The sequence below is a fragment of the Adiantum capillus-veneris genome, chromosome 12 (genome assembly GCF_014529385.1).
Source record: "Adiantum capillus-veneris isolate H3 chromosome 12, ASM1452938v2, whole genome shotgun sequence".
NCBI lineage: Eukaryota > Viridiplantae > Streptophyta > Polypodiopsida > Polypodiales > Pteridaceae > Adiantum > Adiantum capillus-veneris.
The window spans coordinates 92,719,886-92,733,023 of NC_140942.1; the positions used below are offsets into that span (position 1 = coordinate 92,719,886).

General features: G+C 43.4%; 1 protein-coding gene and 1 pseudogene across 1 annotated transcript; both read left to right on the plus strand.

Annotated features, from left to right (window-relative positions):
• Positions 1-698: 698 nt before the first annotated feature.
• Positions 699-1,028, plus strand: LOC147446138 (uncharacterized; annotated as a pseudogene).
• Positions 1,029-1,043: 15 nt separating this feature from the next.
• LOC147446139 (uncharacterized) lies at positions 1,044-1,415 on the plus strand. The gene has a single exon (XM_086526174.1). The coding sequence runs from the start codon at positions 1,044-1,046 to the stop codon at positions 1,413-1,415; it is 372 nt and encodes a 123-aa protein (XP_086382300.1).
• The last annotated feature ends 11,723 nt before the right edge of the window (positions 1,416-13,138 follow it).

Sequence of the window (13,138 nt, forward strand, 5' to 3'; positions counted from 1 at the left end):
TGTTTGCAAGGAATTCAATAGAGTAGCCGCAATTTTCCAATTTTTGCGAGGATCCAAGGCAAGATTTAGGAGCAGATGATAGAATCCAATCCTCTGCATGCACACTAGAAATGCATGAACACTAGAAATGATGGTATGTTTGAAAGTGAGTATCAAAGCAGTGCTCGAAAAGAACCTAGGTTTAGTGTAATCCCACCTACAAATTTTGAAATTTACCTCTAAATTTTATTTTTGAAGGTGAGAAAATCTACAAAATTTTGCAAAAATTAAGTGTAATTTGGTGTAAAACCTTGTCAATTTACCTTCGTTGTTACACATATGTAGGTTTGCCAAGTTTTTTGAAAAAAAGTTCTTTTCGAGCACTGTACCAAAGTTGCATATTGAAGTAGGACTCTCTCTCTCTCTCTCTCTCTCTCTCTCTCACACACACACACACACACACATGATGGAGCAATGGCGAGATCCGAGTGGAAGAGATGAGAGAAAAGGTTGATCAAAGAAGCCCAAATATCAGAACAGCCAAGCCACCCACAAACCCTGTAGAAGAAGATGTTGTTGCAAATCCTGCAGATGCCGATAGCGCTGCCCACCGGCCTCCAGCAAACGATGTTACTGCGTACAGCATTGTAACCAGCAATATTGTTGACACACCTGCCGCTATTGCAGAAGAGACCCGCGCCAACGTCCCGATCGCCCTGATGGTTGCAGATGAAACTGACAACGCCATCATGGAAACATTTTTTACTTCATTAGAAGAGACTTCCTCAGCAGTCGACGATACTTCTACTACTCCTGCAGGTGCCGATGCGGAAAATCCTACAGATGACGCACACACCAGTGTTCTTCTCGGTGTTGCCACGGGCACTGATGCCAACTCTGTAGATGAAGGCACGAAAGTTTCCTCCTTTGCTGGTAGAGACGCCGCCACATGATGTGCAGCCGACGCTACTGCAGCCAAGGCTGTCATCAGTAAGCACCTCGCCGCAGCTGAGGCTCTTGCTGTTCCGTGCAACACCTTTCTGCAGTGAAAAGACAACGCCAACATGGCGAGTCAATCACTTGGGGAGGCCCTCCCTCCTCCAACACAGCCACCGGCTATTGCTGAACTTGCCGTTCATGCTCCAACTTCGGAGCCTCGCATGGAGGTGCCACATCACTACGAGCCTGCTTTGGCTCCAATTTCCAAAGCTAAGCCCCATGAAGTCATCTTTCAACCATGCTCCACAGCTCCTACTGCTTCCCATCCAATACCTGCTACACTTGTCAACCTTGATAGCGATGGTGTGGTCTTCAAAGAAGCCGCTGCTGCTGCCGAGATCGCAACGATTCTCCGTCAACTTCTCACGATGCATGGACTAATTTGTCAAGCTTCTCTTGCCCCACTTAATGGTCATGCATCTGCTAGCACTAATTAGGCCAATAATTGTGGTTATTTCCTCTCCAAGCTGGATTTTATTGATGCTTTTAATATTGTGCCTCTTCCTCCCGAGCGCCTTCTCCACTTTTTTCTCCCACTTACTCGTTGCATATCATTGGTTCAATATACATGGACTGCAAAAGTTCAGTCATCCTTCACCCCTCATCTCTAAATATCCATTTGTACCTTTTGCTCTCACACTCGTCTATGTTCCCTTTGATACTGGTGGTGCAGTCCCTCCTAGTTAGCATGTTGAGGCTCATTTCATGCCTCTCCTTCGAGTGCAATACCATCCTCATCATCAGCTGCTCCTCTCCAAACCCCACAGTGCCCTGTTGGAGATTCTAATACCACTCCTTGACAACCTTCTGCAAACTGTTTGCCTCAACGCCCTGGTACTACTATTGCATCGCAAGTCGACGTTCGATCCTTGCTGTAGATCTCCCAGTTTTTTTAAAGGCAAGTTCAAAATCTAATTAATGATTAAGAAACATTGGACTCCTGAGCAATTTTGTCAAGTTTTGAAAAAAAAAATATTAGCGTTGTTGATAGTGGACCGCACACCGGCGTGTGGTCCTTGGTGTAAGAGGTGATTCCGTAAAATACAACCCAAAAGCACGCTAGAGCACCCACAAATTCGAGAGACCAACAATAACAATGCCACTGTCATGTGCGCTTTGTACAGCTTCCCGATTGCTCTACTCTTTCCCTCCTCAGCGTATGGCCTATGCAGTGTTGCTTGGCAGGCCTATGTTGCAAATTTTCTATATGTCTTCTATTTGGCTCTCTGTCATGCGCAAGAGATAGTAGGAAATCCTCTTTCCACATGCAATTCCTCTTCCCTCTAGTTTGCATTGCAGGGGTCCAACCCAATTACCCCACCATTGCAAAGTGTTGAAACTCTCACTCAAAGCCAATTGTGCACCCAGCTCTCACCCCACCATTGCAAGGCCTTCCTTGATCCCTTCAATGAAGCATGTCACACACACTCTTAGTCATCCAGCTACACACACCCTCACATGATGCTACTTGCAAATATCACCACCCAACCATTTACCATGGTCTACCTTAACATGTAGAACAATTCTTTATGCATATTGGCACACCACAAAAATCTACTAACACGCACACACACTCACTCACTCTAGGCCCATGTCACACTAGGACATGCGGCTACACCACTTTTTTGAAGGCGGCCAGACAAATGTAGTCACATTGGGTCATTACTTAAACAATGCCCACATTTTTTAATGAATTGGTTGTAACCAGGTGGTAGAGCCTCCACGTTTCATGTTGACAAGCAGAGTTCAAGACTTGTAGTCTTCTTTCGCGCACTCACTTTTTGCAGTTGGCCGCTTCACTCACAAGTTGGCTGGCCTCTCTTGCTCGAGTTTTAGTTCGCTCGAGAAATCTCGCTTGGGCTATGGTAAGACTCAGAAAAATTGTTACCCATTGATAGGGATGATTGCCAACTTCTCTACTGTGGACATTGCCATGCTACGATGGATAGCTTATATTAAGTCTCTTAACCCTGAGTTTTGTCATATTGCACGTAGAGATAATCTTGTTGCAGATATGTTATCAAGGTCTAGATTTGAAGATGAAGAAGAGATGCTTACCATGAGTGATGATGTTGGCTTGAAGTTCTATACATCTTCTTATCTACATGCAATTTGTGGTAATATTGCTCATACTTTTGAGATATTTTCTCAGGAGTTTATGATGGAGAATGGCTTTTGATCAGTTGCTACCTTAACACTCTTACTAAGCATGAAGGGTGGATGGATCAAGAGGTAAAAGGATCGGAAATAAGGATTATGGCTATTTTCTGAAGGATGGACATGTATGGAAGCAACCAAAGTTCCCATGAGGGGTACCGCAATGGGTTGGTTGTAATAAAGCAACTCAACAGCAGGTTATCAAAGAATTTCATGAAAATTTATGGGTTGGACACAGAGGAGTCTAGGTAACTATTTTCAAAATTAAAAATCTATACTAGTGAAAAGGTATGTATAAAGATGTGGCCCATTTTGTGGAAACATTCCTAGTATGGCAACATCATTCTAATGTATGACATTGAGATGGATTGCATCCCACTTATCCACTAGCCATGCACTACAAATGGGTGGCGGACCTTATTACAATTCCAGTAGGAGTGTGGAAGATGAGGCATATTGTCCTTGCTAGAGAAGATCTTACTAACCAGGTTGAAGGTAGAGCTTTGCGTACCAAATCCACCAGTTCTCTATGCAAGTTCTTGCTTGAGGATGTTATTTTCAGGTATGGATGTGTTAGTAAAATTACTGCTGATAGAGGAGATCTAGATGCACATGAATCTTGTGATTTCTTTGCTCAGATGGGCATTAAACAAGCTCTCACTACTACATACAAATCAGAAGGGAATGGAAAAAGTGAGAGAGGTCATCCCCCTATTGTTAAAGCTTTAGCAAAGACATCCAAGGGACATATTGGTGATTGGCCTAAACTCCTACCATTTTCTTTATGGGCTGATGGAACTACACATAGTTCTGCTACAGGTTTTATGCCATTTAAGCTAATGTATACGCAAAAACCCATTATGCCTACAGAGGAAGCGGTTATTTCTTGGACCATAATGCCATGGGAAGAAGGTATGTCTACAGAAGACTTGCTTGCTTTGCGCATTCACCAACTTGAAAGGCATCAAGAAGATATTGAACATGCTAAAGTAAAGCTTAAAGAAGCAAGGTTAAAGAATAAAGCAGCGTTTGATGGTAAGCATAGACTACGACCACAAGCTATTAAATATGGGGATTGGGTCCTTGTATATGATAGTAGCCTAGAGAACCAGTACATTGCTATGCGAAAGATGGTTTGGACCATATTTAGTACTTCATGTTTACGATAATGCGACATATAAGCTATGTGAACTGGATGGTAATGAGCTCAAAGTGCCTATTGCAAGAAAAAGAGTTAAGTTATTTAAGCAATGCGAAGGTGAGATTAGTATTGAATATTTCAACACAAATCAACCTCCTAAAGATAGCGCTATGTATGCATCATGAGTCTGATGATGCTCTTGATGATGACACTTAAGTACAATTGGCACAGACTGGAGGCTGTGCAGGTTCCAAGGGGGTGGATGTCATGCAGCTCCACTCCCATGCTAAGGAAGATACCAAGAAGATGCACACTAAGCTTAATAGAATTTTCCATGATCCTTGATCAGTGTTCAGGGCTTTTTAAAGCTATTTGTATGGTTAATGGATAAATGCGGCTTTTGGGAGTTGCACCGGTTCCAGTGTCAGCGCCAGCTGTAGTGTTGAGTGTCAGAGTCCCGAGAGTCAGTGGTGCCCCAACTGCACCAATTCCAGTCTCCAGTGCCACAGTACCAAAGAATTTTGAGAACTAGTTCCAGTGTCAGCGCCCGCTTCACCAGATCTAGTCTCCAGTGTCAGAGTGTCAGAGCGTCTTGAGAACCAGTTCCACAGTGAACGTTAGCTACACCAGTTCCGGTGTCAGTGAGGCAGCTACAATGTTGAGTGTCAGAGTCCCAAAAGTGAGCGGTGCGGTCATTCCAATGCGCCAGTGCACTAGTTCTAGTCTTCAGTTGCCAGAGCTCAGGAGCGATTTGAGAACCATTTCTAGTGTTAGTGCTAGCTGCACCAGTTCCAATGTCAGCGCCTGTATGATCCGAACCAGTATTCAAGTAATGAGTCATGGAGTTTAAGGAAAGCTAAGAATAGCATTTAACGGGGAAAAAGATAGGGCAAAGTGAGGATTACACATGCCATGCAGAAGCTGAATTAAGATGAAGGGGGGGAGGCTAAAAATAGAAAATTGGATGCGCCTTACAAAGGGGAGTTTTTTTGGACAATGGGGGATACGAAGTTTTTGGCAAAGAAGAAAAGAAAAAAACAAGCATGCATGAGCAAGAATTATCCACTCTCTCTCTCTCTCTCTCTCTCTCTCTCTCTCTCTCTCTCTCTCTCTCTCTCTCTCTCTCTCTCTCTCTCTCTCTCAGACAAGCATGGAGATGAAGGGAGAGGACTCTTTTTAGACTTGAATGTTGATGAATCCAAGGGCAATTGAAAAAAAAAAATTCATCACCGTCTACAGCTAGGGATTGATTAAATATCCAAAAAATTCTAGGTGCCATTAACGGCTCGCTTAATCTTGTAAAAGGGAGCTTAAACTCCTAGTTTTCAGTGATTCGAGGGACGGTGTTGCTAACAACCCGCCTTGGCTATCGATTAAGTTGTACTCAAGCATTATTCAATTAATTGATGATTATGGTGGTTACCAAATCTTTCAGTAGCTGTTGTATTTCTTTCACACCTTCCACAGCAAGAGGCCTGGTGCCTTCCCGGTTCACCTTTCGAACACATATCCCATGAAAACGGTTACCAAGATATCACCAGATTAAATTTCATCGGGGGCCAGTTCCCTACCAGTCTAGTCGGCTCGATTGACGTGCCACCTGGGAAATTTTGGGCTTCAACCAGGGAATTTTGGGAACATATATCGCACTTGGCAATGCTTGAGTTAAGTTGCATGCCAGATGGCTAATGGACACCCATGCTTTGGAAGTTAAATATGTTAAACGTGGTGCTCGTACGGAAGCACAAAAGGTTTTTGAAGAGCTTAGTGTCCGGAATGTTGTCTCTTAGAATGCAATGACTGCGGGAAATGCCCAAAACGACTGCGGTGGCAAGGAGCTCTGGGCTATTTTCACCGAGTGCAAAGGGAATGCGTTCTGGAGAATCCAATCAGCTATACTTGCATCTCGACGGCCGAAGACACTTTTAGGGGAAACAAAATTCACAATGATATTGTTATCAAGGACTATCAATGCCTCGATCATTATGTATGCTAAATATGATGCCCATTTAAGGACTACCCGGCTTCAAGGGCCACCGATTAACTTAATAAAGTCTACCCAAGGCCAAGTGACCACCCAAGGCAAGTGGTGGCCGCCCATTGAGTTAAAAAAGAAAGCCTAATGTGTAAAATAAGGGAAAATAGGAAGAAAAAAAGGAGAGATGGCGGGCAGATGACGAGCAGAGGCACATGCAGAGATGAGGGGACTCGCGTCGCGCGCCATGAGCCTTTGATGGCGACGGCCATGAAGTGAAAAATGAAGGGAACAGCAGGGCACTCCGGTTTGGGGCCAGTTTTGCCGCATTTGACATTGTTGCAAGATTTGATTGCCACATCATCAGGGGTCGATTTTATGCTCCCTTGCAACGACGGCGCCGTCATTGCTAAGGGAGGGGGAGAGCTTAAAATAGGGGAAGTGGCATATATAGAAAAACATAGTAAAGAGGGAGAGGGGTATTGTGAGAGAGTAGAAGGGGAATTGAAGGCATACAAGAGCTCTCTCTCGCTCTCTCTCTCTCTCGTCCCTTGAGAAACTTGAAGGAGATCACTCTCATTCTCACACCAAAGCAAGAGGAGGAAGCAAGTATTGGAAGCAAGGGGAGGAGAGAAAACAGGAACGGAAGGAGCTCTCGTGCTTGATCTAGGGAAGGAGATTTCAAGAAGAAAATTGAACACACAGAGCTCTCGTGCTTGAAGAAAGAAAAGAACACATGCTCTCTCTCTCTCGTTCTTGGATGAGCAAGGGAGGAAATGGAAGATACAAGAGCTCTCTCTCTCTCTCTCTCTCTCTCTCTCTCTCTCTCTCTCTCTCTCTCTCTGCCCTTGAGAAACTTGAAGGAGACTCGCTCTCGAGTAAGCAAGGAGGGAAAGCTGCATAAAGAATACAAGGGATCTCAAAGGCAAGAACGGAGTTGAGCGTAGTAAGCAACAAAAGAAGGGAGTCAACGACGATAAACAAAGACGTAAAGCAAATGACAATCGATTTTGGAAAATGGACACAGAAGGATTTTTGTTCACCGGTGACATCTTAGGTTTAGTTAATCTTTTTGACGAATCACAAAGCCGTTAATGGCCCGGGGAAAAGTGTAAAGGGAGCTTAAACTCCTAAACCATCACAAATTAATTAACGGTGTCGTTAACGGAATTGCTTCATAATTGTGCGGGGCATCAATTTCGTCAGTGTTACCAATTTCCAAGCAATTTTTGTGTATCGGTAGCATTACCAAGTAACTAATAACTATTGTTTTGTGCGGCACGTCAACTCTTGGCTCTCACTTTTGAGCCCATATGCCCCGACAACGCGACGGTAATAGGTGTAGTAATGGATGCGGTAATCACTAGCACCAAAAAAAAAGAAAGAAGGGCAGAGTATGCCTCATATTTATGGCATACTCTGCCCTTCTCTTCTTGCCATCGTACTTGCACCTTGCCAAGCCCTCCCTACTCTACCTCCCACACCCTCTACCTCTCTCTCCCTTGTCCATCTCTCCCCTCCTTCTGTCCCCCCCCCCCCCCCCCCCCCTCTCTCTCTCTCTCTCTCTCTCTCTCTCTCTCTCTCTCTCTCTCTCTCTCTACACACACACACACATGCACACGCTACGGTCAAAGCACACACACACACACACCCATATACATTCTATTTGAATCGATTTGTGGAGACGGCTTTTGAGTGGAGGTTATTCGTAAACGATATTGGACGCTCAACCTCGTTGGCAACCAAATCTTCAATGCACGATAGATGTCCCCCCCCCCCCCCCCCCCCCCCCCCCCCCCCCCCTTTCCTCCCCCCCTTTCCCTATTTTTTTCTATCGCCACACACTAGTGTGCACACACATCTTTATGCACGAGCTCTAAGGCAATCTAAGGCTTGAAACTTAGCTCAAAGAAAATTTAATAGGTTGTTCAATTTTGGAGCTCTTCAATCACTACATAGTATGCAAGCCTTAGAGCTTTGAGAGTTGGAAAAAAAGGAGTTTTTTAAAGTTCCACGATCCACACATAGGTCAAAACTTAGTATTGCATAACCCAAAAATTGCAGAGCTCTAAAATCTTTGAACAATACAGCATGCAAAAAGTTTTTAACAGGAGCAAGAAATATGAGGTACCGTTAACTTTCCAATGCAAAAGCATGCAAGCATGGAAACACTGAAGGAGAAATTATGTAACGCAAACAACAATAGTAACTTTGTGTAACAAAAATTTGTAGCAGTAAAATGCACTAAAGCAAGGAGGCAGCAATGGGACAAAGCTAAATCCTTTCAAACCAGTACAAGCTCGCAAAGGTAGCCTCGTCCATAGAGCTTTGGGCAACACAACAAGGAACCTTGGGAGCTCTGGAGTGTGTCATAGTGTAAATCAAGCACATGCATAGCAAGCACTCTTGCATTTTGGTCTTGCATACACACAAAGAGAAAGGAGATACATATGGAGATGACCATGTGTATAAGGATGATGCTTATGAACAAGTTTCTCAAGTACATGACATGATTGAGTGCATGCCAAAGAGTGATGATGCCAACAAGCTTATTATGGACCTTTTGGATGAAATTTTTTTTTACCGAGTTTTAAAATAATGCTTAAAATGGAGATTTTGTACAGGATGCCTTGGAGACTTTAAAGGATATGGACAACCATGAATACGCCTTTAGTATGCCCCATTTCGAGTTGGTTGATCCTATCTTTCTCAATACTCATGTTGAGGAGCAACAAACATGTAAAGAGGATAACATGGTCGAGCTAGATTCTTGCAATAGTGTCATTAAATGGGACAATATGTCTCTGCTAATGTTGAGCATGAATGCTCAATAGACTAGGGGTTTTGTAAACTTTGAGCGTATTTTGGACACTGTTTTTTGTAAATTTGTACATATGGTCATGGCACCGTGTGCCAAAAGGGTGTGCACAATTTCTTTTTGTAGAATTTTTGAATTTTTTTAGCAAGGACATGTACATGTAGTGCAACCTCCTAATGTGGCGCCAGCTATCTGGTTACTATAAGTGCCCATATGTGTGTTTGCCACAGCTTGTATATAAATAAGAATAATGTACAAACATAATTTTTTTTTAAAAAATATGATAACTTTGTAGGTCTTGGGTTGTTGTGCTTTCTTTATGCCTTCCGATGTAATTTTTTTTTCCCTTAACTAGCCTTTCTTGCATGTAGTCGTGCTAGGACAGCTTGTTGTTCATGCCAATTTTTCACCTAGATTTCCATAAATTTGAAACTTGTGGTATTTATAATTTTTGTTTTAGAAATTGCAGAGAAATTTTGAGGCTTGAAAAGCATCCCTTTTAGAGTTGTGGTTTGGGAGATACAGTTTGTTTCCCACATGGAACAAGATATGGTGGTGAAGAGAGGCAATTGGGTCTCTCTAGAACCACTTTCTAGGGCTCACAATAGCTAGGCTAACAAAAATCCATAAATATTCGTCTTTACTTATTGTCTATATTGGGTTTTTATCAACCTCTCATGTCCACATGAGGCAAGGATTTTAATCCTTTGCAAAATGCACTGTGACACCCTAGCCACCTTGGAGTAAACATGACATAGCCAAACCTCTACTTGTGCCTAGAAGAGAAATAAGTACCCCTCCTTTGCGCATGCTCTGTTGCAACAAAAATCTATAACTATGTAAGTGTGCCCATTTACACGAGGGCATGCAACTCAAAAGCATATACAAACTGCATTGACTCTCTAGGATTTGAGTTGTAGTCCTGCTGCTATGGGACCTTAGGCTATGTGTGGCTGAGTACCTACCCCATTTCCATGCTACTTGTGAAGTAGGGGGGTAAATATCAAAGGCTATAAAATCTCCTCTTAATCAAGAAGTTCTACTGACACTCATGTATGTGTGCAACATCTCCAAGGCCCTGAGCAGTCTCAAGGAAAATCTATCTCCCCACAATGACTCAAGCCACCTCTATGAATATTCAACAAATCTTTTGGTGCCACAATACACCTTCTGAGAAAAAACATCATAAAAATTAGCAATAAGAAGCTCCTTGCATAATTCAATTTCTAGAAGGAGTCCATAAAAAATGCATGTCACATCATGTCCCTATTTTGTGAATATGGGTTGGTGGGCCTAAGCCACCCTTTGTGGTGGGTAATGTGATGGCCGACTATGCAAGGATATCCCTCCCTATCAGGCCATAGAAATTTCCTAATGAGCTAGTGAATATGGTCTATGCAAAAACTTTAAAATATTCAATGAGAGGTAATGTAACTTACATAATTGCCAAAAGATCCTCATCAATGACTACCTCTCTTGTTAAGGATAATCCAAGCTCCAATGTACAAGCTTCCTTAGATTTCTCAAAATAAGAGGGCTATTGTGATCCATTAATGTTGATTAGAAATTCAATCCGACATCCTATATATCGTATTGCTATTCAAAGTGGAATATATCTGAAGTCCTCATAAGGGGACCAATCTAGGGTTGGGATCCTAGCAATCCAAAAAGAAACTATGTTACGCTAGCTAGATTTGTAGGTTGAGTTGAGAATTGAAATTTGCCTCAACTGATTGATATCATTTGAAGAACCCAACTCCTTAGGGAGAAGATGTCATAAAAACTAATATCAAATTCTCCCAAATGATTTTCTCATGTTAAACTGATCATTCAATATAGGGAGGTACCAAGGGAGTAAAATCTAGAATATTGGTAAGGCTGCCATACCGGTCTCTGTATTGCCTATAGCTCTGAAGTGGAGCAATAAGCACTATGGGAATGGATATCCTCACGCTTCCTTACATTAGATGAACAACAATGCATAAGAAGACAGAGTAGAAGACAATACATAGGAACAAAACACCATCTTCTTCATTGATAGGTAACCAAACACACGATTACATGAGAATGATATGTTGATTGATTAAGAGATATCCACAAAGACTCGTATCCCCCCCCAAATACACCCGTTGCTCCAGTGCAGATCGAGAATGGTGCACAGCCCCGTCCTGTCCCATGATATCCCATGAAGAACCGTCCAAAGCCACATGAAATCCTATTTTTCAGTGTGTCTGGACATCCGCAGGACCGCAGTGTGCGGCTTATGCCATAACACATGGCATGCACGGTGGACTGTGCGAACCCACAACTTTAGCCTCTCCGTGTCGAAGGCTCCGATCGTTGCTCCTCTTCACGCTCTGGTGATGATGAGATGTCGATGTAGCCGAACCCCCAAAAAGCTTGCCGATGGGCCCTGTAGACCTCTGCTAGCAACTGTGGGTCTATCTCATGCTTCTCTGGCCAAGGTGAACTGAATTGGCAAGGAAACAAATTGAGGAGCCTGTGGTAAAGGAGCAAGAGGGGTATGAATAGGGTAATACCGAGCCAGATATCGGTGCAGACTGGGCCAAAATGGTGGACATGGCGGGAGACTGAGTGAAAAGGAGTGAACAAGTGTCTTTGCCCAGAAACAGACTTTGGACCACTCCTTGCGAAGATGATGAATGACTCTCTGCAAACAAGAGACATGGGCTTGGACTTCATCACATTTTTCTGTAGCTTTCGCCCAGTCAAAAATATCAAAACCTTCTTGTACAATGCCCTTACCTCTATCATTGGTAGGCAGCTCAGGCTGGCTCACCACAAGTTGTTGAGCTGGTTGCTGATTTACCGCCGCATTGGCTAGCATAGACCTCTAATTCTGCATTTGGACCTCCCAGAAATTGTGCAAGTCTTGCTGCATTTTCAATACTAGTGCATCAAGATCATTCAAATTGATTATCACATCACCAGGATGTGATGCTAAATAATTTTCCAGGCTCTTCTGCATTCGCAAGTGAAGTAGCTCATCTAGAATAGAGGAGACAAATGACAAATGCCCGCAAGTAATCCGCCATGTGTTGCAAAAAGGTTCTGCACGCTTGGAGCTGATCCGAGGCATTTGAAGTTGGATCTTTCCAAGGTAAAAGGACTAGAATCGTCCCCATCGCATGTGGAGTTATCCGAACAACATCAACGTTTTTTGGTTGTGAGGAAGTTTCTGCACCCGTAGAGCCAATTCCCGTAGGATTTGAAATTGTGGTGGGCTCCTGCGTTCTTCTATGCCAGCGTACAACTACGGAATCCTCTAGCGATCGGCCTCTGGCCAGAGAGGATGTCAGGACAAGAGGTGGAGTGGAAAGCAAGAGTTTCTCCCGTCCTCTCTTTCGGCTGGATGTCCCTGTAGTGGCCATCTCCAGTGAAACATAGGCTACCACTGCATTAGAAGCACCAGCTACATCCATTACACGAGCAAGGGTATGAGACAACTCCTCAATAGGCACAGAACTCAGAGCCTCTGCCAACTGAGCGGTGTTGCGAGTGAGAAATTTTCATCCTCAAAGTGGCACAAAGGTTAGAGGGCAAGAGAAAAAACTTCTTTTAAGGGAAACACCACTGTGAGAAGTTGCCCTACCTTTGTATTTTTTGGGGTACTGCACCCCATCTGTCCCACCATGTGTTGACACTACACCAACAAACTTTCTTTGATTATCGCTGCCCAGGCCACTGGCCCAAAGTTGGATGAATGCAACACATTACGTGCTTTAGCCGAAATGGTATATGTTTTGGCTTGTAACCAAATTGCTCCCAAGAACCAGCGATACGCATCTCTTATCACTGCATTAGTCAGACCTGACAATTTGTATTGGCCCTTCATCGTCAAACAGAACTCAAGCTCTGCCTCTATAGCAAGAATAACATGTGAAGCACGAACAACGCCATCGCTAGGCAAGCAACAGCACCTTGAAATTATTTCAACTGTTAAATGAATTTGCTAATTGTTTACTTGCACCATATTACCAAGAGCCAACTATTCGATCAAAGCTATAGCCTGCGAGTGAACAAAAACGCCTTGCGAATCAAGGTTGGT